This window comes from Staurois parvus, unplaced genomic scaffold (assembly GCF_062004578.1).
Source record: "Staurois parvus isolate SC_StPar_1 unplaced genomic scaffold, SC_StPar_1.0 ptg000668l, whole genome shotgun sequence".
Taxonomy (NCBI): Eukaryota; Metazoa; Chordata; class Amphibia; order Anura; family Ranidae; genus Staurois; species Staurois parvus.
Window position 1 is genome coordinate 3,798,571 of NW_028318464.1, and position 26,069 is coordinate 3,824,639.

The following is a 26,069-nucleotide window of genomic DNA, read 5'->3' on the forward strand; positions in this document are numbered from 1 at the left end:
GCCCTGCGTTTTCAGGTGCCATTGAAATGAATGGCACCTGAAAGCGCAATTGCGCGTTTTCACACTTTTACAACGTGTTTTCAGATCGTGGCAATTCCGCCCATGATTTGAAAAACCCCACTGTGTATGGAGTCTAAAGGTCTGAGAGATAAAACGTATCAGGAGAGACTTCAGGAACTTAAAGTATAGGTAAACCCTTGCAAGACAACCCATTCAGTTTAAAATGGAAATCCAAGGTAAAGCATTTGTGTATAGATACAAAAAACATTATAAATACCCCCCCCCCCCATTCTGTAAAAAAAAAGTCAAGTCACATAGCTTCTGCTCTTGGCAGCACAGAGAGGTGAGGGATGAGAAACCACAGTATACTGAGCTTCCCAGTAAATGGCTGTGTGGAGAAAGGGGCTGTCTGGACAAGTCTGTTCATTCGGGAAGAGCAGCACAGCTAGAGAACTGACCATGGTGTGTTCTGCTTAGTGTGTTTTAATAGGAAAGCAAAGGGACTGGCAGGAACACAAGAGATTTCACACAAAGGAAGCTTTTTCATACAAGTAAATGGTACAGCAGACACACAGGGATAGGAAGTGTTGGGTTTGCGTGTTCTTTAATATGTACAGTCTGGAGGAAAGAAGGGTAAGGGCATGACTGAGGCCTTTGACCCCTTCATGCCGACGTAACACAAATATGTCGCTTCACAGAACTGGGCTTTTTTTTGTGGGGCCGCATATTTGCGTACCTGTTGTTCTGCGAGCGCGCTCCCAGCACAAAGACTGGGGTGTCGCTGAGAGCCCTGGGTCCCGTTTTAATGATCAGGGCCCAAGACTTCGGATTCTGGGTCACATGATTGCTGTGATAGCCTCTATTGGCTATCACCGTGATCAGTCACTGTGAAGCCCGCCACCCTTGTTATTGTTTTCTCTCTGAATGAAGGAGAGAGGTACATTGTAAAGAAAAAAAAAAAACAACTTTGTTAAAAAAAAGAATAGATAAATATTAAAAAAATACTTTGATCAAGGTTTGATCTAGTTCAGTGCCAGGGTTAGTGTTAGGGTCAAAGGTCAGGATTTTTATTCCCTTAATTGGTATCTGTGTCAGTGTGTTTTAGGTAAATAAACAAAATTTGTACTATTGTTTCTGGGCTGTACTGTGGGTACAAACATCAAATAACATACACATATATGGTATTGCTGTGATCGTTAAGAGCTGGAAAATTTTTATTTTGGGTTGTTCTTTGGTAGTAACAAGAATCACACAGTTAAATTTAAAAAAATGATTACCATTTACCTCCAAATGAAAGCCCAATTTGTACTGAAAAAAACAAGTTATAATTCACCTGGATGTACAAAGTAGTTGTGATGATATGTACGGTTTTACTAACACATGTCAACCTTGCAAAATTGTGCTTAGGGGTTAAGATTTGTTTTACCCTTAGGCGTGAAGGGGTTAAATACATGAAGCTGGTGAATAAGGATCACGAGGGCAATATTTTCAATATGGAGCCAAAATCAAGAACACAGGGACATGACCTAAGAGGAGGAAAGTTCCAAACCAAGATCTAGAAGGAGGAAAGTTCCAAACAATCTTGGGTAGTATTTTTTTTTTACCGAACGAGTAGTTGATGCTTGGAAGAGACTTACAGTAGAGGTAGTGAGTCAGTCAACAGTATGTGGTTTCAAACATGCTTGGCACAAACATAGATCTATACTCCTTCTTTTTTTTTTTTTTTTGTTGTCACCCTTCTCTGGTTCATTCTACCCCCAAACACAGTAGTGTGTTGTGCATTTTGAATAGGACAGCAATTCAGCAAGGTAGTGCAGCACAATGCAGACATGTGAACATCTGTTGTAGTGCCTGTTGCCGAATAAAAGCTGCATGTCTTATTAAAATCTGCATTGTGGGGTGCTGGCAGCTTGTTTAAAATGAATGGGCTGGTTTACCACAATGTACTGCAACAGTGTTAAGTTGCCTCTTATTTTGTACTGAAATACTGTACAGTGACTTAACAAAATCCCAAAGACAGTAGCCTCCTTGGATGTCAACACAACTGTTGCATGTACTCACATAAAGGGTCATTTAGTAAGAACCTGTTTTATTTTGTGCAGCACTATAAGAAATTATTGCAGTATAAATCATTTGTCATAATAATTCATCCTTGGGTTGTGATAAGAAGATGAAGGAATGCAGTGCACGTAAGGGTACAGTGTGCATGTGTGGTGGTTAGACCGCACATGGGTGGCTACATGGCCCAGAAGTTGACTGCACATGCTGGGATTCCCAGCTCTACACCCCCAAGAGAGCCATTGGATTTCATATAGGGATGAGTAATTTAGAATAGAATCACCACACCAAAATGAAGAACGAGAACACTAGCAGCCAGTTCTCCTGCTGTCTCCTGAACGCTGGGTGTCAGTGCTAAAGAAATGAATGAATGAACTGAAGTGATGACCTCACCGTATTTTCCAGTTTTTCACAGACAACCACAGCAATAATACCATTCCAAAGACCACCTTCTCTAATACATTTCACCAAACAGCTCTTGGTTGTAGACATCTCTATGACCAAGCCTTATTGGATGAAACCTGTTTGTTCCTGTCCAGAGAGCACTTCTATCTCTGGTTTTCTGTGCAATAAACCAACGGATATTGTAATATCATCAGTATGCAGCTGTTCCTCTCCACCACACTAAAGTATTCAGGTCCAAATACAAGTTTACTCCAATGATAAATTGTTAGGGGCCCATAGACCCCAGGTTAGGAACCCCTAGGCTAGATGTATCTGGGTAAGAAATGTGCCGGTATTGGGAATCCACCCCCAGTCAAAGACAGTGCTTGTAGTCATGAAATGACAGTTGTTTTTTTAATCTGGCTGTTTTTGGCTACGTTGGACTACAATTTCAGATTTATGGGTGGCCTCTGATCCAGCCCAATGACCTATAACTCCTAAACTGCCCAACAGTGGTCAAGTCAGAAAAACTTTCCCAAGCACTGCTGTTGTTACAAAACGTTGATCTTTTGCTCTATCCTCTCTACTGAAATAAACTTGATGAAGCATTCTAAAAACTCTCCAGTGTGTTTGGTCAGATGGAGCTTGCATGTCATACCACCCTCTGGAGTTAATGAGAATGCACACAGTAGTTTACTAATTTGATAAATCGGAATCCAGATCAAAGTTATTGGAATGCCTTTATGGTGGTTTGGCCATTTTAAAGGAGAAGTAAAGCCAAAGCTCTTTTGGCTGTACTTCTCCTGTGGATCACAGAAGTGCAGTTCGTTCTGCACTCCTGTGACCCGTTTTCAGCCGACAGCGTTGAAGCATGCTGTTGGTTTATGTCACTCAGCCGGTCCAGGCTAGGGAAAGATCCCGACTTTAAAGTGGGGATCCACCCCAGAGTCTGGATCACCTGGCTTAGGCTCTAAGCAAGTTCACTTACATCTGGCCGCCCATCCGCCCAGCTATCCTAGATCGATTCATGTCTGCCGGACACAAACTGAAGGGGCATGGATGTAAAAAAAAAACTGCCATCCATCCTACTTCAGCTCCGATTCAGCAAAGAATCGGTTCACAGAAATCCTGCAGATTGGATCAGAGTAGACCCCACTCCATGTGAAAGAGTCCTTCAATGGATGTAAGCAATGTAATCCATGCATAGTGAAGAATTCAATCTAGTTCAACTAAATTGTCCTTTTCTTCATTTACCATAACATCTATGACCTGCTTAGCCATCAGTTTTCAAAGGAGACCCTTCATTTTAGTTGATATTTTTGTACTGTCACACATTTAAGCTTGTAGCAGCAAACCGGTTGATAAACTGTTGTGAGGCATTCTGATTAGAAGGGAAGGTCGACTAATCCCCATCAGAGATTAACAGAGTTCCAGCAAGGGCTCCTTTATTTTCTGAAGAATCTTCTGTGATTCTGGTTGTGCTCAAGTTTCTTTGTGAAGACATCCTATACTTCGGAAAAGTACAGATTATTGCTGTTTATCTTATTTAGGGTGAGGTGTAATTGTATATTTCAGTGTGGGAATCTCTAGTAAAAGCGTGTTCCCTGCCCAAAGAAGCTTGAAGCACTGACAGATGGGCACAGTAATGGGAAGAGCTGTGAAAGCTTATCACAGTTGGTGGCAGACACTGAGTAAGGAGGTCAGCAGCTGCCATGGGCACTGAAGACTGGATTGTTCAGCTCTTCAAAGGGAATATAATCTCATATTTTCCATTGAGTTTGTGTGGTGTGATTTATACTTTTTTTTTTTTTTTTGACAGTTTGCTTCATTTCTGTGGAATGGTTGAATCGTGATTCTCTACAGGGATCCTTAAAGATTGTGAATTGCCTCTGTCTGCCATCAGTGATGGTTTAATAATTTCCTGCAGTTGACCTGACTACACAGGTCACAGAGAACCATGACAATTCTTGTCAGCTGTACAGTGCTAACTAATAGGAGCTGTGGTGGTTCCAAGTTTTGTGAGTTGTTGCTCATATTAACTGCAGTTAGTTGCAGAACCTGTGATCAGCACCTGTGGAGTGAACATAGAGGGCATGACTAGACATGATGGATTTAGAATTCACTATGTAGTAAATCCCTCAGCCTACCTCAAGAGCTCCTCAGTGTGTGAAACTGTTCTGGAAAGGAGCTTTTCAGTCTGTTTTCATAAAATGGAATAATAAACACACTATAGTATTGAAAAGTGGCATGATAGCAAAGGCAAGATGGAACGTCAGTAGCTCATACCTGTGGTCAACACAACACTGAAATCTGACTATAACATCTCAGGGGGTGGAAATGAGACCAGGTAGCCAGTATACCATGCCAACCATAAATTGTCTAAACAATTTGTGAACGTTTTATTACCTTGTCCCACTTTTGGCTTACATTCTGTCAAGTTAGTGGGTATAAGGACAGGAAGTTGTGGGAAATCCACCCCCATGCTCCAATGTGCATAAAGGCACTAATGAAGACTACATTCTCACTCCTCCCCAACCATCCAAACTAAAAACGAATGAAAAAATATTGGGGGAGATTTACTAAAACTGGTGCAGATGTGCATGTTTGCCAATCAGCTTCTAACTTTAGCTTGTTCAGTTAAGCTTTGGCAATGAAAATCTGGAAGCTGATTGGTTTCTTTACAGAGTTGCACCAGATTTTGCAATCTTCAGGTTTAGTAAATAACCCCCATTGTCTTGATAACTCCTAAACTCCCAATGCAGAGCAAGGCAAAATCCGCTCAAAATGTGATCCAGTTTGCAGGTGAGGGGGAAAAAAAAACTCTCCTTGATTCCCATAGGCAATTGGATAACTCCTTTTTGATCAAAAGTCTGAACTTTTGGAACTGCTAGAATTGGGTGCGTCCCTTGTTTTTATCAGGCCACACGTGACCATTTAAAGATGGATACTTCCTTTTGTTAAGAAATGTAATTTTCTTCCAATAATAGAGTTTAGGAATAGACAAAAGTATCTCTTTAGTTCTGTGTTTGATTTAGACTTTTTTGTTTTGCTGGTCACAAGTTTTTTCTGATGGTCTAATTAGTCATGGAGTTAGTCTGTGATGATTTCACCAGGAGCCTGGGGGAAATATGGCTGCAGCACGAGATCCAGTGTCAGGAGTTCAGACATGTGATGCACTTTAGTAGAATATGGGTACGTATCATTTGCTAATCGGTTGCTTCTCTTATGAACACATCAACTTCTCAAAACGGGCCTGCAGGCGCATATGTGCCAGAAAATAAAGTTTGAGACGCTTAATGTGTCTGGAATGTTAAAGCTGGCATTTTGTGCCGATAGAAGCATTACAAGAAAAACACATCTCTTCCAATATGAGCTGTTAGAATGTTTGTTTCTGGGATTTGTGGTGTTTTATTAGGATCAGACGACCAAATTATCTTGTTGCGTCTGTTTAGAGTCCAGATTCACATTTTCCATAATTAGTCTGTCACACATTTTTCTGTGTTTTTTTTTACTTATAATTAACGATTTCTCCCATTTTTTTGGAGTCTTCTCTTTTACTGTGCTCTTCTAGCAGCATTTTCAGAAATTTTAATGGTTGGTGCGGACAATTAATTTTAATACTTAAAGCAGTAGTAAAGTCTTGAGTAAATTAAAAAAAACTTTCCCTCTGCAAGTTAATATGAAAGACTTACCTTACAATGAAGCTCTCCAGTGGTGCGCTGTCACTGCTTTCTGGGTTCGTGGGCTCCAGCGGTTTGGATGGCTGAGCCATAATGACATCACTCCACATATGCATTCAGTAGCCACAATCACAGCACAACACTATGAATGGACTGCATCCATTCAGATCGCAGTACGTATACGCTGGTGACGTCACCTCTGCTACAAATGGAGATGTTTCCTAAACCAAGGGTGTCCAACCTGCGGACCGCATGTGGCCCCAGAGAGTTTTGCATGTGGCACGGCCCTTCTAGTGCAATGTCGGGGATGCCATGCAAGCACAGCAGCCTGGAGGTCGATACCGACAGGCCCTGCACATGTATGTCTGTAGTCATACCAGGGATGACTTGCAAGCATTGGAGCCGCAGCAGCCGGCATTGACAAGCCAAGCAAATGCACATCTGGAGGGATACTGGGCAGCCATGTTTGCAGTAGCATTGGCAGTAGGGTATGCAGGGACACCAGCTTCCCTATCTCTGCTGAAGAAAAAGCATCTTCACAACATGATGCTGCCACCACTATCTTTCACGGTGAGGATGGTGTGTTCAGGGTGATGTGCAGTGTTCGTTTTCTGGCACACATAGCGTTTTTGCTTTTAGGTCCGAAAGTTCAACTTTGGTCTCGCCTGACCAGAGCACCTTCTTCCACATGTTTGCTGTATCCTCCACATTGCTTCTCACAAACTGCAAATGGGACTTCTTATGGCTTTCTTTCAACAATGGCTTTCTTCTTGCCACTCTTCCATAAAAGCCAGATTTGTGGAGTGCACGACTAATAGCTGTCCTGTGGACAGATTCTCCCACCAGAGCTGTGGGTCTCTGCAGCTGCTCTGGAGTTACCATGGGTCTCTTGGCTGCTTCTCTGATTAATGCTCTCCTTGCCTGGCCTGTCAGTTTAGGTGGACAGCCATGTCTTGGTAGGTTTGCAGTTGTGCAATACTCTTTCCATTTTTGGATGATGGATTGAACAGTGCTCTGTGAGATGTTCAAAGCTTGGGATTTTTTCTTTATACCCTAACCCTGCTTTAAACTTTTCCACAACTTTATCCCTGACCTGTCTGGTGTGTTCTTTGGTCTTCAAGATGCTGTTTTTTTCACTAATGTTCTCTAACAAACCTCTGAGGACTTAACAGAACAGCTGTATTTATACTGAGATTAAATTACACACAGGTGGACTCTATTTACTAATTAGGTGACTTCTGAAGGCAATTGGTTCCACTGGATTTTAGTTAGGGGTATCAGAGTAAAGGGGCTGAATACAAATGCATGCCACACTTTTGAGATATTTATTTGTAAAGAACTTTGAAAACCATTTATCATTTTTCTTCCACTTCCTGCCACTCTATCACATAAAATCCCAATAAAATACATTTAAGTTTTTGGTTGTAACATGGCAAAATGTGGAAAATGTCAAGGGGTATGAACCCTTTTTCAAGGCACTGTAGTCTAGTGCAAGCTGTCAAGTGTGCACAAATATGCACTGAGGCACAGGGATCAGTTAGGTGTGCACAGAGTCGCACAGAATCATTGGAAGGAGGCTGGAGTTCACAGGGGCACAGTACAGGAAGCCAACTGGGAGTGCACAGAGGAACACCGAAGAAGGATGCAGACTAGGAGTGCACAGTTACTGGTAACAAATGGCAAGTTGGAACACACAGGGAATCGCAGGCGTGCAGTAAGCCTGAAAGCTGGTAGAGCTGAGGTACGTGTCAAAGACACACTGGAGTGCTCAGAGGATATGATGAGTACTGGGATTCGGATTGTAGGCAGGTGCATACAGAGAGTCATTGGGAATAGGCTGGATGAAAATGCCAATAAACAAGAAAAAAAAAAGGGAAATCAAGGGTGATCTACCAGTATAGGCGTATGAAAACTCAAAAAGAAACACAAATAATAGTAAAATCTAGCATCACAGTTTTGTGCAAAGAGAATAGACAAACTACGTATATGATAAAATGATTGAAAAATCATGATTTGCATGATACATTTGTTGGCGATAACGTGTATTGCTGTAACAACCGCTTCTTCAGATTATTGCACTCAAGTGTGACAAATATTCATAACATCTCTACAAATAGCATAAATATATATATAGTGAGGAACAGAAGTATTTGAACACCCTGCGATTTTGCAAGTTCTTCCACTTAGAAATCATGAAGGGGTCTGAAATTCACATTGTAGGTGCATTCCCACTCTGAGAGACAGAATTAAAAAAACAAATTCAGGAAATCACATTGTATGATTTTTTTTTTTAAAGAATTTATTTGTCTTGCACTGCTGAACATAAGTATGTGAACACCTGAGAAAATCAGTGTTAATATTTGGTACAGAAGCCTTTGTTTGCAATTACAGAGGTCAAACGTTTCCTGTAGTTCTTGACCAGGTTTGCACACACTGCAACAGGGATTTTGGCCCACTCCTCCACACAGATCTCCTCTAGATCTGTCAGGTTTCGGGGCTGTCGCTGAGCAACACGGAGTTTCAGCTCCTTCCAAAGATGTTCTATTGGATTTAGGTCTGGAGACTGGCTAGGCCACTCCAGAACCTTGATATGCTTCTTACGGAGCCACTCCTTGGTTATCCTGGCTGTGTGCTTCGGGTCGTTGTCATGTTGGAAGACCCAGCCACGACCCATCTTCAATGCTCTGACTGAGGGAAGGAGGTTGTTGCTCAAAATCTCACAATAAATGGCCCCATTTGGTCTCATCTGACCACATGACTTTCTCCCATGCCTCTTCTGGATCATCCAGATGGTCAATGGCAAACTTCAGACGGGCCTGGACATGTGATGACTTGAGCAGGGGAATCTTCCATGCAATGCATGATTTGAAACCATGACGGCGTAGTGTTCTACCGACAGTGACCTTTGAAACTGTGGTCCTAGCTCTCTTCATGTCATTGACCAGCTCCTCCCTTGTAGTTCTGGGCTGATTCCTCACCTTTCTTATCATCAGTAATACATCACGAGGTGAGATCTTGCATGGAGCCCCAGTCTGAGGGAGACTGACAGTCGTCTTTAGCCTCTTCCATTTTCTAACAATTGCTCTATTGCGCTAACAGTTGATCTATTTTCACCAAGCTGCTTGGCAATTGCCCCGTAGCCCTTTCCAGCCTGGTGGAGGTCCACAATTTTGTCTCTGGTGTCTTTTGACAGCTCTTTGGTCTTGCCCATGGTAGTAGTTGGCGTCTGACTGACTGTGGGGTGGACAGGTGTCTTTAAAGAGCTCAGACAGGTGCTATTAAGATAGATTAATGAGTGGAGTAGAGGTGGACTTTTTAAAGGCACAGTAACAAGTCTTTGAGAGCCAGAATTCTTGCTGTTTCTTAGGTGTTCAAATACTTATGTTCAGCAGTGCAAGACAAATAAATTCTTTAAAAATCATACAATGTGATTTCCTGAATTTTTTTTTTTTTTTTTTTTTTTTTTAATTCTGTCTCTCAGAGTGGGAATGCACCTACAATGTGAATTTCAGACCCCTCCATGATTTCTAAGTGGGAGAACTTGCAAAATCGCAGGGTGTTCAAGTACTTCTGTTCCTCACTGTGTGTGTGTGTGTGTGTGTGTGTGTGTGTGTGTGTATGTGTATATATATGTGTGTGTGTATGTATGTGTATATATATATATATATAAAATAATGTCTAAGATACATGTATATGCATGCATACATAACATACAGTCAGGTCCATAAATATTGGGACATCGACACAATTCAAACATTTTTGGCTCTATACACCACCACAATGGATTTGAAATGAAACTAACAAGATGTGCTTTAACTGCAGACTGTCGGCTTTAATTTGAGGGTATTTACATCCAAATCAGGTGAATGGTGTAGGAATTCCAACAGTTTGCATATATGCCTCCCACTTGTTAAGGGACCAAAAGTAATGGGACAGAATAATAATCATAAATCAAACTTTCACTTTTTAATACTTGGTTGTAAATCCTTTGCAGTCAATTACAGCCTGAAGTCTGGAACGCATAGACATCACCAGACGCTGGGTTTCATCCCTGATGATGCTCTGCCAGGCCTCTACTGCAACTGTCTTCAGTTCCTGCTTGTTCTTGGGGCATTTTCCCTTCAGTTTTGTCTTCAGCAAGTGAAATGCATGCTCAATCGGATTCAGGTCAGGTGATTGACTTGGCCATTGCATAACATTCCACTTCTTTCCCTTAAACTCTTTGGTTGCTTTTGCAGTATGCTTTGGGTCATTGTCCATCTGCACTGTGAAGCGGCGTCCAATGAGTTCTGAAGCATTTGGCTGAATATGAGCAGATAATATTCCCCGAAACACTTCAGAATTCATCCTGCTGCTCTTGTCAGCAGTCACATCATCAATAAATACAAGAGAACCAGTTCCACTGGCAGCCATACATGCCCACGCCATGACACTACCACCACCATGCTTCACTGATGAGGTGATATGCTTAGGATCATGAGCAGTTCCTTTCCTTCTCCATACTCTTCTCTTCCCATCACTCTGGTACAAGTTGATCTTGGTCTCATCTGTCCATAGGATGTTGTTCCAGAACTGTGAAGGCTTTTTTAGATGTTGTTTGGCAAACTCTAATCTGGCCTTCTTGTTTTTGAGGCTCACCAATGGTTTACATCTTGTGGTGAACCCTCTGTATTCACTCTGGTGAAGTCTACTCTTGATTGTTGACTTTGACACACATACACCTACCTCCTGGAGAGTGTTCTTGATCTGGCCAACTGTTGTGAAGGGTGTTTTCTTCACCAGGGAAAGAATTCTTCGGTCATCCACCACAGCTGTGTTCCGTGGTCTTCCGGGTCTTTTGGTGTTGCTGATAGTGACAGCTCTTTGGATCTCATCTTGAGAGTTGACAGCAACAGATTCCAGATGCAAATAGCACACTTGAAATGAACTCTGGACCTTTGATCTGCTCATTGTAATTGGGATAATGAGGGAATAACACACATCTGGCCATGGAACAGCTGAGAAGCCAATTGTCCCATTACTTTTGGTCCCTTAACAAGTGGGAGGCATATATGCAAACTGTTGTAATTCCTACACCGTTCACCTGATTTGGATGTAAATACCCTCAAATTAAAGCTGTCAGTCTGCAGTTAAAGCACATCTTGTTTGTTTCATTTCAAATCCATTGTGGTGGTGTATAGAGCCAAAACTGTTAGAATTGTGTCGATGTCCCAATATTTATGGACCTGACTGTAAATAATCAAAATATCAACTGGCCCATAGGAGGAGAAAGATGGACACCCAACATCAAGAAGGAGGAAAAAAAAAAAACACAAAACACATACACAACAAGCAACTTACAAAAACCTCTGGATGTGGTCATTTCCATATAGTCCAGGGGGAGGCATACAAAAAAGAGACCATAGAAAGGTGGAAATAGGCATGATAGTCTCAATTTTATAGCATCAATAAATGGTTAATAAACATCTCTAAAAATAGATCGATAGAGTGTGGTCACTAAATATTGAAAATCTGTGTATTACATTTCCTAGTCCACAACCTACTTATTCCGACTTAACGATGTAGTTCAAATTCCCAAATAGCAGGTGGGAGATCTCCCAGCTGATAATATCCATAGGAGAGGCCACGTCACTACTCAAAATGAAGACAGAATATATATATATCTGATAGAGAGATGTAATGAGGAGACAGACCCAGATGGCCATAGGAGATGTGTGTCTCATATATGGTTTGGGAGACAATTCAGCATCATACGCAATAATAAATATTCATAAAGCCATACCTGTCAAAACACTCACCAGTTTAGATGTATTGCATACATGAGAACCCACCACTATCCTGGTACATATGTTGCAAAAATGAAGAGAAAGACAATGCCCCCTACTAGCCCATCTTATAGTCCCTGTGCCTCCCAAGGAACCTCCCAAAAAAAGATAACCACAAAATAACTACCAAAAAAATAACTGGCGGCCATGGAGGGGCCAGAAGAGAGGGTGGTCTTTTCCCCCCTAGGGAGCCTATAGACAGGTGATCCAAATGCACACAATCAAATACATAAAGCATACAACAAGCCACCAATTACTTCACCATCATCTCGTTACCATGTAGATGAAAGATGGCCACCACGGAAATGACGTAACTGCGCATGTGCGCAATGACATCATGACGCACACGCGCCATAGCGCATGCGCTCCGAGATCAATCTAAACCTAGAACATTACCCTAAACAGTTCTCCATCTAGAGAACATACAAGAAAAGGTATATTAACTACAATGAAATATGACCACCAGAAGCTCACAACTCCCAGAGGGGACCTAGTTTACATAGAGACAAGTCATCCTGGATGCAAATGAAGACCAAACAGGACAAAACATAACAAAATGAAATAAAACAAAACAAAAATCAAACAAAACAAAGAAGAAAAAAACAAAAGTAAACTACATTTACTTAAAATTGATGTCCACTGTCTCCAACCTAAAAAGCTCACAATCTTCAAAAATACACACAGACTAAAAACCCTTATCTTATGCTCCTCCATTGGTTGATAGTCTCTGAATTAGAGATACAGAAGTATTGCAGGGACATCAAGTCTCTGTTAAGAATGGGGCAAAGCTCATGGAATCATTTAGTCCAGGAGGGGCAGTAGCATTTAATCTAGAAATCCACCTTCCCTCAATTTGTAATATACTTTGGTCAAAGTCGCCCCCATGAAAGGATAGGCTGGATGACACTGGAACATTGGAGGTGCAGAGATCACACTGAAAGGCACTGAGAAACACTTGGTGAAGTCATGAAGAATGCGGGGGTTCTAGTTGCTAGGGTGTGGACGTGTTGCTTGAACTCCAAGTGGCTTGTGCGCTAGCCCTTTAAAACAGAACCTGTCTACAGATGGGCTTAGGTGCCGGAGACCACTGATTTGATGTTTAACAGCCTCATACTGGGAAAAAGACCTGGAACTGGGATGTGAAACAGCTGAGTATGACATGAAGACTAGCCCTTGGTGTCTGTTGGATGTCAGTACTGATACCGATTTCCTGCATAACTGCTAGAGATGTACAAAGGTGGCCATACACTGGTAGTGTGTGGCTTTTTTTTTTTTTTCTCCATTTAGCTTGAAACCTGTAAGGATCACATCCAAGATTCATTTCTAGTAAACATTACAGTAAGGCAACTTTCACATTGAGTTTTTGAAGCGTTTTTTCATTTAAAAAAAAGCACCTGAAAAGCTCAAGAAAAATGCTTCCCTATGTATATCTATGTATGTTTTCACACTGAGGCATTGCACTTGCGGTGTGGTGTAAAAACTCCTACTTGCAACATCTTTGGGGCATGTTTGGTGAGTTGAAAAAAACGTTAATGGAAAACGCCTAAAAAGCGCCTCAAACGCCTCTGGGAAGCGTTTTTAGTGAAGTTTTTAAGTCGCGTGTCCTTTTAACCACTTCCCGGACACAGTGAAACACCGATCGTCGGACGGGACCTCTGTACGAGGTCCCGATCATGTGATCACTGATTGGCCAATCAGTGATCACATGCAAAGTAGTAAGCAAGATGTCACTTGTGACATCATTGCTTACTATGTGTGAAATCTGTGAATGATCACAGAGGTCACATGGTACAAGGCTATTCACAAAAGCCTTGTACCATGTGACAAGCTGTGACCAATCACAGCTCACTCAGTACTTCTCAATGAGTGCAAGAATGCACACAGAGAGAAAGAGAAATGATTGTTTTTACATCCTATATGGGTGTAAAAGCAATCAGTGTAAAAAAAAAAAAAATCTTCATCACCCCCCACAAGTAGTACAGTGTCACCATGGTGACACTGTACTGCTAGGGTGACAGTATGTAAAAAAAAAAATATAATAATATAAAAAAATAAAAATTAAAAAAAAAATGTTTAAAAATTATAATTTTTGGTTATAAACTAATTTGGATTTTTTTTTTTTTTACTAAAAAGATAACGGAATAAATTTTGGCTAAGATTTATGATGAAATATTATTTATTTGCAAAATTTTATAAAAAAAACACTTTTTTTCAAAATTTTTGGACATTTCATTTACATAGCAAAAAAAATACAAATCCAGTGGTGAGTAAATAAAAAAGCTCAAAAAACACTGGATAAAACACTCTGGTAATAGTGTTTTAGTAACGTTTAGGAGCGTTCTCATTTTATTAGTGGTTTTACAGAACTTGCAAGGGAATAGAAAAAGCTGTTAGGAGCGGTCAGCATTTTTTTTTTCTGCCAGAAAAACACTCAAAACAACTCTACAAAATCATCCTTTTTTTTTTTTTTTTTTTTTTTTTTTTTTCTCTGTTCCCAAACACTGAAGCTTGAAAAACCATATCCCATAATGACAACGCTACTAACCTAATATTGTGTGTATGGATACATAGGATAACATTATTAAGCTTCTAGGAGCAGAAACAAAAATGCAAATAGCAGCCTCTAGGAGGTTAAAAAAACACTAGGTTGTAAGTATAATCAAAATATACTAGTTTATAAAAAAGTTGCAACAAAAAGACAAGAATTTTTTTTTTTTTTTTTTTTTTTTTAATGGATATTTAATTCTTGGCAAGGAAGCAGCAGCTGTAATAATCTCAAACCCAAAAGCCTCAGGCATTCCAGGAACAGATCATGTGAAGAAAGTTAAGTCTATGGTGAGGGTGATAATCTTCTGTGAAATAAACAATGTCTACGGTCTAGCTCTTACAGCATTTTTTTCTTATGTCTGCTTGTTTTCCATATCCAAGAGGAAAGGGAAATAAATGGGACCCGCCAGTACTTGATATCTAAAGAGCGATGAAATTGGTAAAACAGATGGGTTTTGGGTATGCAGGAGCTCGCTGGATTTCAGTCCATGGGTACCCCTCTCTGTTCAACAGAATCCAATCATTAGACCAGCTTCTGTCAAACGGTCCTGCTGGAACACCAGCATTCAATCAGCTATTTGCTGTAGTGCTGATCAGTGTATTCTGATGGAGGGAGTCCCTGCTGTCAGAATACAATACCGCAGTAGGAGAGATCCTTGCATACACATCACTTGTGAGGATGCTGGGATCTGTGAGGTTTGTTGCACATGAAAAAAAAAAAAAACTCGGTGTACAGTGCGTCCAGAAAGTATTCACAGCACTTAACTCTTGCCACATTTTGTTATATTACAGCCTCATTCCAAAATGGATTAAATTAATTTTTTCCTCCAACATTCTACAAACAATACCCCATAATGACAACGTAAAAGAAGGTAGGGCTCGTTCACACTTGACTGTTTTTCCAACTCTTGCCAAACGCCCCTATAGCATTTGACAAGCGTTGGTCCGGCGTTTGTGGAGCGTTTTTAACGCTCCGCAAACACCGCATGCGCGGTTTAGCGGCGGTTGCTAGGCGTTTGCCAAGCGTTTAAAAACGCTCCACAAATGCCAATAATGAAGTTTGAATGGTGTTAACGCTCTGCAAACGCGTCGCAAACGCCGGGCATTTGCGGAGCGGCACCATAGGCTTGAATAGGAGGCTTCAACTCCTCCTGACTCGAGGTGTCCGTTTTGCCGCGACACTAACGCTCCCGTTTCAACAGCACCATGTGCTGCAATGTGCAGAATTTTCCCAGGCGTTTGGGAAACAGTAGAAACGCTTACCAAACACCTGTCTGCCGCTTGCTAACAAGGCTAGTGTGAACGTAGCCTTAGTTTTGAAATCTTTGGAATTTATTAAATATAAAAAAAACCCATGTACATAAGTATTCACAGCCTTTGCTCAGTACTGTGTTGAAGCCCCTTTAGCACCAATTACAGCCTCAAGTCATTTTGAGTGAGTATGATGCTACAAGCTTAGCACACCAATTTTTGGGCAATTTCTCCCATTCTTCTTAGCATTACCTCTCAAGATACTTCAGGTTGGATGGGGAGCGTCGATGCACAGCCATTTTCAGATCTCTCCAGAGATGTTCAGTCCACTGGAATAAGGCTGTAACATAACAAAATGTGGCAAAAGTTAAGTGCTGTGAATACTTTCTGGATGCACTGTACACCCAGTTTTAGGGATGAAGTTGAATAAGTGTAAAGCAGGCCATAGATGGATAGAATGTACTTTACCAAATAAAAACCACTTACACTGTTAGAAAATCGTATTTGTTTGAAAAATGTTCCATTCCTTCAAATTTTCCCATCACTGTGGTTGACCCCGCTAATAATTAGAAAAATAAATGACTTTTCTTAGAACCTTCTTTTCCTAAGAATTTCATTTGGAATTCTACCCATCTTATGTCCAGCTTACTAATGCTTACACATATTTCAGAAAATGAACATGTTCTAAGTTTGACACTGATAAGTATGTTCTCTTTTATCACAGGTCGGAAATGCCTCACTGCTTTGCCTATGGCTGCACCAACCACAGTGGTAAGCTTCCGTTGGCGGTCTCCATGCACTCTTTCCCCAAGGAGTTGCCACTGGCAGAGACATGGGTACACCACAGCCGCACCGATGTGGGCAATGTGAAGGAGTTTGTGCGGGACACCTTAATGAAGAACCCGGGGCATTATGTACTGTGTTCAGAGCACTTTGAAAAGGACATGTTTGAATTTAGCAGTGATTCTCATTTGATTTCACCTGAACTGAACCATAAATGGATGAGACGAAAATTGAAGGTGAATGCCGTGCCGACAGTTTTTCCTACTGGTGCTCCTAAGCTGCGCAGACAGGCAGCTTATCACTTGAAAATACATGAAAGAAAACAGGTAATTGAACTGAATGGGGCTCCAAAACAATGATCACAAAAAGATGAGATGGTCACCTTGTTTAAAGTAGAACTATAGACAAAACTTTTTTTTATTTGTTTTTTTTATTTTATTTTTTTTGGATAGAGTAAAGGAGGGTTATAACCCCTGTCAGTTTCTTCTCCTATCTATCTGTTTCCCATTGGGAAGATTTTCCTTCACTTCCTGTCCCATTTGCAATAGAGTAAGTGAGGAAATTTCTGCAAGTCAAGGGATCCCTTGCCCCTGACTCCTCCCATCCCCCTACCCGCCAGTTCACCAGAACTAGTGTTCTTTGAATGCTAACATTAAACAGGACAAATAGGGTGAACCTCCCTAATGGTGACACAGGCAGTAATAATCCTTATCTCCACTCTTTTCAAAACTAAAAAAAAAAATTTGTCTTTTCGTTCTGGTTTAACTGCTTCCTCACCGCCCTATAGCAGAAATACAGCTACAGGGCAGCACAGGTGCTCAAAATCACGTGTGTGTGTGTGTTTTTGCGTTTCTGGGTAGGGGGCGTGCGCGCCGTCAATCACCAGGTCCTGCCACAGGAGAACTGTGTTTTTTTTTTTGTTTTTGTTTTTTTTAAATTAACAGTTCTCCTCCCTGTCATCTATCCAAAGCCGTGTGCTTACCTTGAAGCACACAGACTCTGCCCCATAGTAAAACACCCCCATCACACAGTTAACCCTTTGAGCACCCCTTGTTAACCCCTTACTGCCCAGTGCCACTAGTACAGTGTTAGTGCTTTTTGGGATATATTTTTTTTTTTTTTTAGCGAAGACCTGTAGCAGAATACATTTTGTCCTAAATTTATGACGAAATATGATTTATTTTTTTTTATTTTTCTTACTGAACATGTTTAACAGCAAAAAGTCCAAAAAAATTTTTTTTTTTCTCAAATTTGTCGGGTTTTTTTTTTTTTTTTTTTTTTATAGCGCAAAAAATAAAAAACCACACAGGCGATCAATTACCACCGAAAGCTCAATTCGTGGGGAAAAAAAAGGACGTAAATTTTTGGTGCAGCATTGCATGACCACTCCATTGTCAAAGTAGCACAGTGCCGTAATGCAAAAAATGGCCTGGTCAGGAAGGGGGGGTAAATCTTCAGGAGGGCAAGTGGTTAATATCTACACAGCTACCATGTTTTTTTTCTAAACTAAATAAATACTGTACATCCTACTTACTCATTTATAATGTGGTGGAAATTATGAAATTTTGGCATTGATATTGAAAATATGAATGAGCGTGATAAATAACTTTTATTTAACCACCTCCCGTCTGCCATATAGTAATATGATGGACGCAAGGTGTTTCTCTTGTTCTGGGAGGGCATCACATGACATCCTCCCATTCTAACCGCACATTGGCGGCTGCCGGAGCACGTGGCGATCGGCGGCGAGCTGTGTCCCTCGGACACAGCGGATCACCGTTCCACGGAAAGAGCCGAAGATGTCGGCTCGGTCATGTGATCAGATGTGTCCAATCACAGCTGATCACGTAAACAGGGAAATGCCGGTTATCAGCATTTCTCTCCCCATGAGCTGTCACGCTGACAGCTCGTGAGGAGAGGAGAGCCGGTAATCGGCATTCATCGAAAGGGACATGTACAGTGATCATCAGAGCACTGCTGATCAGTGTGCCCCGATAATCTGTGTAGCCCCAGCAGTGCCACCTGTCAGTGTCCATCAGTGCCAGCTCTCAATGCTCATCCATGCCATATTTCAGTGCCACATTTCAGTGCCCTTCTGGGCTGCCTGTCAGTGCTGCCTTTCAGTGCCCATCAGTGATGCCTGTCAATGCCCATCAGTGCCACCTACCAGTGCCTCCTCATTAGTGCTACCTATCGATGCCCATCACTGCAGCCTCAGCGCACATCAGTGAAGGAGAAAAATGACTTATTTACAAAATTTTATAACAAAAACTAAGAAACTTTTTTTTTTTTTTCAAAATGTTCAGTGGTTTTTGGGCTAAGAAAAAATAAAAACCCAGAGGTGATTAAATACCACCAAAATAAAGCTCTATCTGTCACAAAAAAATGATAAAAATTTCATATGGGTACAGCGTTGCATGACTACGCAATTGTCATTCAAAGTGTGACAGCGCTGAAAGCTGGAAATTGGCCTGGGTAGGAAGGGGGTATAAGTGCCCTCTAGGCTGGTGGTTAAATGATCTATTTCATGCACAAGCGATTGGTATATGTGGAAATACACCCTAAAGTACATTCTGCTACTTCTAACGAATATGGGGATACCACATGTGTGAGACTTTTTGGGAGCCTAGCCATACACAGGAGCCTGAAATCCAATGACCACTTTGAAAGCCTGAAGGTGCGTAACTTCCTCATTTCACTTGTTCACTACCTATCACAGTTTCGAAGGCCCTGAAATGCCAGGATAGCACCAAACTCCCCCAAATGACCCTGTTTTTGGAAAGTAGTCACCCCAAGGAATTTAAAAAGAGGCATGGTGAGTATTTTGCAGATCTCATTTTTTCTCACAAGGCTTTAAAATATAAAAAAAGAAAAATGTGTTTTTGCTTTTTTTTTTCTTCATTTTCCAAAAACTTGTGGCAACAAACGAGATCTGCAAAATACTCACCATGCTTCTTAGCAAATTCTTTGGGGTGTATATTTTTCAAAAAGGGGTCATTTGGGGGGGGTTAGGTGTTATCCTGGCATTTCAGGGCCTCCGAAACTGTGATAGGTAGTCTGGAAGTGTAATGAGGAAATAAAGCCCTTTTAAAAGGTGCTTATTGGATTTTGGGGTCCTGTGCTTGGCTAGATTGCCAAAACGTCTCTCACATGTGGTACCCCCATACTCTGGAGACGTAGCAGAATGTATTTTGGGGAGTAATTCCACATATACCCATGGCATGTGTGAGCAGTAAATCATTTGTGACAATTTTGTGTACAAAAAAAAAATTTTGTTTGTCATTTTCCAAAAACTTGTGGTAAAAAAAATAATTTCTTCTATTGATTCAACATGCCTCTCAGCAAATAGTTTGGGGTGTCTACTTTCCAAAAAGGGGTCATTTTGGGGGCATTTTATGCCCAACATTAGACGTTTATGCCACACATCATTCACTCTTTTAACCACCTGAAGACCAAGCCTGACACTTTTTGTTCATGAAAAAAAATCAGTATTTTTTGCTAGGAAATTAATTTAAACCCCCAAACTTTATATATTTTGTAAAGCAAACAACCTAGTGAATGAAATGGTGGGAGCTGCAATGTTTTACGTCACATAGTACTCGCGCAGCGTTTTTTTTTTTTTTGTTTTTTTTTTTTTTTTTAATACACTTTTTTTACTTTTTAATGCACAAAAACACAATGTATTGGCCAATTGTTTTGTAAAATATAAAAGATGATGGTATGCCGAGTAAATAGATAGCAAATATGACATGCTTTAAAACTGCGCATGCCCCGTGCAATGACAACAAACTGCATACGTTTTTAATATCCATAGGCAACTTTTTAAAAGCCTTTACAAGCTACCATTTTAGATTTACAGAGGAGGTCTAGAGTTAGAATTACTGCCCTTGATCTGACGTTCGTGGCGATACCTCACATGCATGGTGCAACTGCTGTTTCCATACTGGCACAGGGTCAGCGCTCACGAACGCAGGTGCGCGCATGCGTGGGGGGGGCGAGAGTAGTTTTGTTTGTTTTTTTGGGGTTTTTTTTAATTATTTTTACACTCCTTTTTTTTTAAATTTTTTTTTTTCTTTTAATGCTATCAAAGGGAATGCAAATATCCCCTAAAACTTCAATGGGCATTGTCATATATTATTTTTTGAGAAATCTGGGGTCTATCAGACTCTAGATCTCTCCTCTGCCCTTACATTATCTAATCAAACCAAGATCGGTGTGATCAGATGCTTTCCCAATTTACAAATGGCTCTGTTTATATCCTGCGAAACTGAAGTGATGAAATGCTCGCAACTTCTGACTTCTTAGGCTATAGAGCTGATTGGAAAGATTCTGGTCTCCAATCAGCTCTATGGTCAGCTGGCAGAAACACCGGCTGCATTCTCAGGTTCCCCCGATGGCTCGGGACTGCCTGAAAAGGCCATGGAAGGCAGCGGAGGAGGGGGGGTATTGTCTCCCACTGCTTGTAAAAGCAATCCTGCAGCTAATTAGCCACTAGGATTGTTTTTACACGAAAGCCGATCGCCAGCTGAATAAAATGATACCAAGATGATGCCTGCAGCTGTAGGCATCATCCTGGTATAACCATTCAAAGTCCAGTGATATACCAGTACATCGCTGGTCCTTGTTGGGTATATATATGCTATGTTCTCCTTTTTTTTTTTTTTTTTTTTTTTTTTTTTTCTTTTTAATGCAGCCTCTGGACTGAATGGGGAAAAAAAAGAAATCTCTGCCAAACAAAAATGTGTGGTTTGCCCACCATTAAAATATACCGCCCTGCATCCACCCACGTCTAATGGTGGGCACACATTAGGTCACACTTTGCCACATGTGCCAGTTCCAAGATTGTACAAATGTCTAGTGGCACGCTTGAATAAAAATTGTCCACGTATAAGTGGTACCCCATATGGAAAAGGATGACACCAAGTCCCAAAATATCTTGCCACTACTCCCCATGTAGTCTGGGCATCCGGGGGGCTCCACGTGACTATCTTTTCCCTCGTAAATACGAAACTTAGAAGTATAGCCTGTTGTCCTCTCACAGATCTTCTACATCTTGACCCCATATCTGGCACGCTTGCTGGGGAGAAATTGTTTGAATGCAAGGCGGCCAGAAAAATTAATGAGGGACTCATCAACTTAGATTTTTTGCTGGGGAGTATAGATATCTGCAAATTTTTGGTTAAGGTGATTTGTGAGGGGCTGAATTTTGTGGAGCCGGTCAAATTAAGGGTTACCCCGAGGATGACAGTGTGCTGTCGTTGAAATGCATAAAACACATTATACTCTCATGTCTATGCCTGGCCATGGCAGCAGAGAACACGGCATATGATGAATCGGGTCTGTGGACCAATACAACTGCAATTCATTTTTTTTTAGTAATGCACATGTTGAGGGTTAGGCCCAAAAAAATATATAAATTCGGTAATGAGTTTCCATGCAAATGGTCTGACAAGGTTTGAATTTGGGTTGGCGGCAATACATTGTTGTGGATATAAAATGCTTTGATCCACATTCAATGCATGTAGATCTTCTGTGAAAAACAGCTCCAAAAAATCAAGGGGAGTAGTTAAATTTGCTATTTCCACCTGAATTCCGGGTTGGGCAGTGAATGGGGGAAGTATGGGTGCTGCAGAATTGGTGGGCTGCCAATCGGGATTTGCAAGCACATCCGGAAGGATACTAGGGGCTCTACGGGCCTGTGTGCAAATTCTTGGTGGTTGCGGGGCAATACTTGTGCTCGCCACCGCACCAGCTTGTACTGCACTTATGGGACTCGCCACGTCACCAAGTGATACTGCAGTGCTGGTATTATTATTATTATTATTATTATTATACAGGATTTATATAGTGCCAACAGTTTGCTCAGCACTTTACAATATAATGGGAGACAATACAGTTCCATACAAGAGGGTTAGGAGGGCCCGATCCTGGGAGCTTACAATCTAAGAGATATGTGAAAGACAAGGTTGACTAGACCACTGGTGCTCGCTAGTTCACCAAAAGGTAGCGCGGCACTAGTACTAGCACTCTGTGCATATGAGAGTCATCAAAATTTACCGACAAGTGCTAACAGATCAGGCCTGATTCTGCGAACACTGCGGTTTTGTGTGCAATGTATCAAGTGACAGTGACCTACTGACACTAAACACAGGTGTCGGGGCTTATCCCGCTAATGCTGCGTTTTTGGGGGCGCTATACTAATGTGAACGCTGGTATAGTGCTGATCTGATCAAAGATATTGATTCGTTCAGATACTATACTAGCAATGGAGGTTTGTGTATGAGCGTCTTCCTGGTAATCAAGGGGTTAAATGTGATTACTGGTGTACTGACGGGCAATCTGACGCTATCTGGGAGGGGCGTGAAAACCACGGGAGCGCAAATCTTGTATATATATGTGATTTTGCGCACCTGTGCCGCCCTGTAGCAGTATTTCTGCTACAGGGCGGTCAGGAAGCGGTTACATAAGCGGTTTGTGTTACGGCGCTGCATTATTTTAACTGACAATTGCGCGGTCATGTAACGTTGCACCAAAATGAAATTTACATCCTTTTTTTTCCCTACGAATTGAGCTTTGTTTTGGTGGTATTTGATCACCTGTGCGGGGTTTTGTTTTTTTTTGTTTTTTTGGGGGGGGTTTTTTGGCGCTATGTGTGTGTGTGTGTGTGTGTGTGTGTGTGTGTGTGTGTGTGTGTGTATATATGTGTGTGTGTGTGTGTGTGTATATATATATATATATATAATGAATTAATAACGATGTTAAAGAGAAACGTTAATTTGATATGTTCTAATACTTTATTCTTCTTGACTTAGTTATTGGACAACCTCCTTGAGCAGCAGAAGCGTCCCAAGTTAGAATCAGACCAGGCAACCAGCCAGTCCACAACACAGGATACCACAGAACAAACGGTAAAAGTGGTTTTCCCTTCACAGCTGGAAAAAACACTGCAGAATTCAATAGCCAGATTCAGGCAGGGAAATGTAGGAGCCAGATGGATCTTTTAGGAATTTAGGAAAAATGTACTCCCATTGAATGGTTGTACCTGGTATGTGTAAAATGGGATACCTGCAGTAACTGTTAAAGATGGCAATACATAGAAGGTGGTCATCAGCAATATACTCACTTTTGCAACATTCTTCGTGCTGTGCAGAGAGATAAAAAGCAGTATGTCCATGCTGACAGGAGAGAGACCTGTGCTGTTTTTTTTTTTTTAATTTAAATATTTATTAAATTTTTCATGTTAATACAAAAACCCAAAAAAGGAAATAATTCTCATACAAATAGACATTTATAACATTTCTACCTTTCCCTTACTAAAAACTCTTTTCATTCCCGTCCCACTACCCCCCCCCCTCCCGCCCCTCTTCCCCCCTCCTCCCCCTCTGCAGACTCTGGCCCATTCTAATCTCTTGAGGCTTATTAATTTTTTGTTAACATCCTAGGTCATATTTTCCTATATTTCTCTTTCAATCCTGCTCTTTCCCTCTTTTCCCATCTCCTGAAATAAACTCTCATCCTATCTTCCTGCATATGATATGATCTTTCCATTCTACCTATCTGGTTTACTCTATTAATCCAGTCTACCTCCTTCGGTACCTCAGCTTTCCGCCAAAACTTGGGTATCAACCCTTTCGCAGCATTCAAGAAGTACCAAATACCTGAATCTTTATATTTATTTACAGATGTCTCCACATTGTGTAGGAGGCACGTCGTTGGGTCTAACCCTATGTCAATTTCAGTTATTTCTTCAATCAACTTGACTATTATCTTCCAAAAAGCCTGGATTTTCGGACATTCCCACCATATGTGAAACACCGTGCCTATCTCTCCACATCCTCTCCAGCACATATTTGAATTTTCCCCATTCATCTTGTGCTCTACACTCGGTGTAATGTGCCATCGTGTCGCACACTTATAATTAACCTCAACCTCTCTCATACTAACATTATCGTGTATCAATCTAAACATCTTTCTCTGTCTATCTTCATCAAACCCAACTCCCATATCTCTTTCCCATTTTGTCATAAAAATTAACTTTGTGCTTGTGTCTAATTCTGTGAGTATTCTATACACTTTTGAAATACCGTGCTTCCCATCCCTTCGTGTCTCTAACAACCTTTCAAACATATTCCACTCCTGTTTTATTCTCAAGGGTTTCGGTAGATTTCCAATAAAACTTTTCAATTGATGATATTTCCACTCATCTATTCTAATAAAAATGTCTCCCTTCTTCTCTATTAACTCTTTTTAAGTGATCTCAGTTCCCCCTCCACCAAAACATCTCTCAGTTGGGTATCCTCCTTTCTAAACCATCTCCCTGATATCTTATTCTTTCCCGGGGGAAAGTACTCAGTATTTGTGAAAGGCATTAATATTGAATTAAATTCCCATTTCATATTTTTGTGTAAATTGTCCCATACCCTAAAAACATTTAAAGTGTAGATACTTGTGCTTTCTTTAATTCCCCTGAACTGTGGTGGAACCCATATCATCTGACTCAATCTAATGCCACTAAGATCATTTTCAATTGTTATCCAACTTTTCCCCTTATGGTTAAATGTCCAGTCATATATTCTTGTTAAAACCACTGCTTTATAGTATCTCTTGACATCTGGTAGACCCAATCCCCCTTTCTCTTTAGACCTACTCAATGTTTCATATGCTATTCTAGGTTTTTTATGCTTCTATATGTATCTTGTTAACATTTTTTTCATTATCTTAAAGAAGGCTTCTGGAATTTTAATTGGTACCATTTGAAATCTATACAGTATTTTAGGCATAATTACCATTTTGACTAAGTTTATACGTCCTATCCAGGATGGATTTCCTCCTTCTAGTCTTTTTAAATCTTCCCTGATCTCATTTATCAAAGAGATATAGTTTAATCTATACAAATGCTTAGATGAGGCAGTGAGTTTTATTCCTAGGTATTTTATCTCTTTTTCTCTCCATATAAAGGGGAATTCTTTTTGTAGTTTTTCTTTTTCATTCTTTGATATATTAATATTCAGGATCTCTGTTTTCGTTGGATTAATTTTTAAATTTGATAGTTCACCGTACTCCTTCAGAATCTTCATTATATTTGGGAGAGTACTTCAGGGATTCCCCACGTAGAACAATAAGTCGTCCGCAAAGGCCGCTACTCTATGTTCTGAATTCCCTTTACCGATCCACTATTTCTTATTATTGACAACAGAGGTTCAAGTGACAATACATATAGCAGAGGGGACAGAGGACAGCCCTGTCTTGTACCATTAGACATTCCAATGGGTTCTGATCTCTCCCCATTTACCGTGATGATTGCAGTAGGCTCCCTATATAATTTACTTATCCACTCTCGCATTCTATCACCTATCCCCAGCACTTTTAAGTTGTCCATCATAAAGCCCCAGTCCACTCTATCAAATGCCTTCTCTGCATCAATTGACAAGAGCACCACCGGGGCTTTCCCTCTTCTACTTTTCTGAATAAGCATCAGGGTTCTCAAGCCGTTATCTCTACCTTCTCTCCCCGGTACAAATCCCACCTGGTCTCCATGGAT

General features: G+C 40.9%; 1 protein-coding gene across 1 annotated transcript in view; it reads left to right on the top strand.

Moving 5' to 3' along the window:
• The window catches only part of LOC149447845 (uncharacterized), a 58,119-nt gene that overhangs the window by 4,057 nt on the left and 27,993 nt on the right, over positions 1-26,069 (top strand). The window contains exons 2-3 of the mRNA XM_089651952.1: positions 16,470-16,854; positions 23,341-23,436. Of these exons, the coding sequence (XP_089508078.1) occupies positions 16,477-16,854; positions 23,341-23,436 (474 nt within the window). The 5' untranslated portion in view covers positions 16,470-16,476. The remainder of the gene's footprint in view (positions 1-16,469; positions 16,855-23,340; positions 23,437-26,069) is intronic.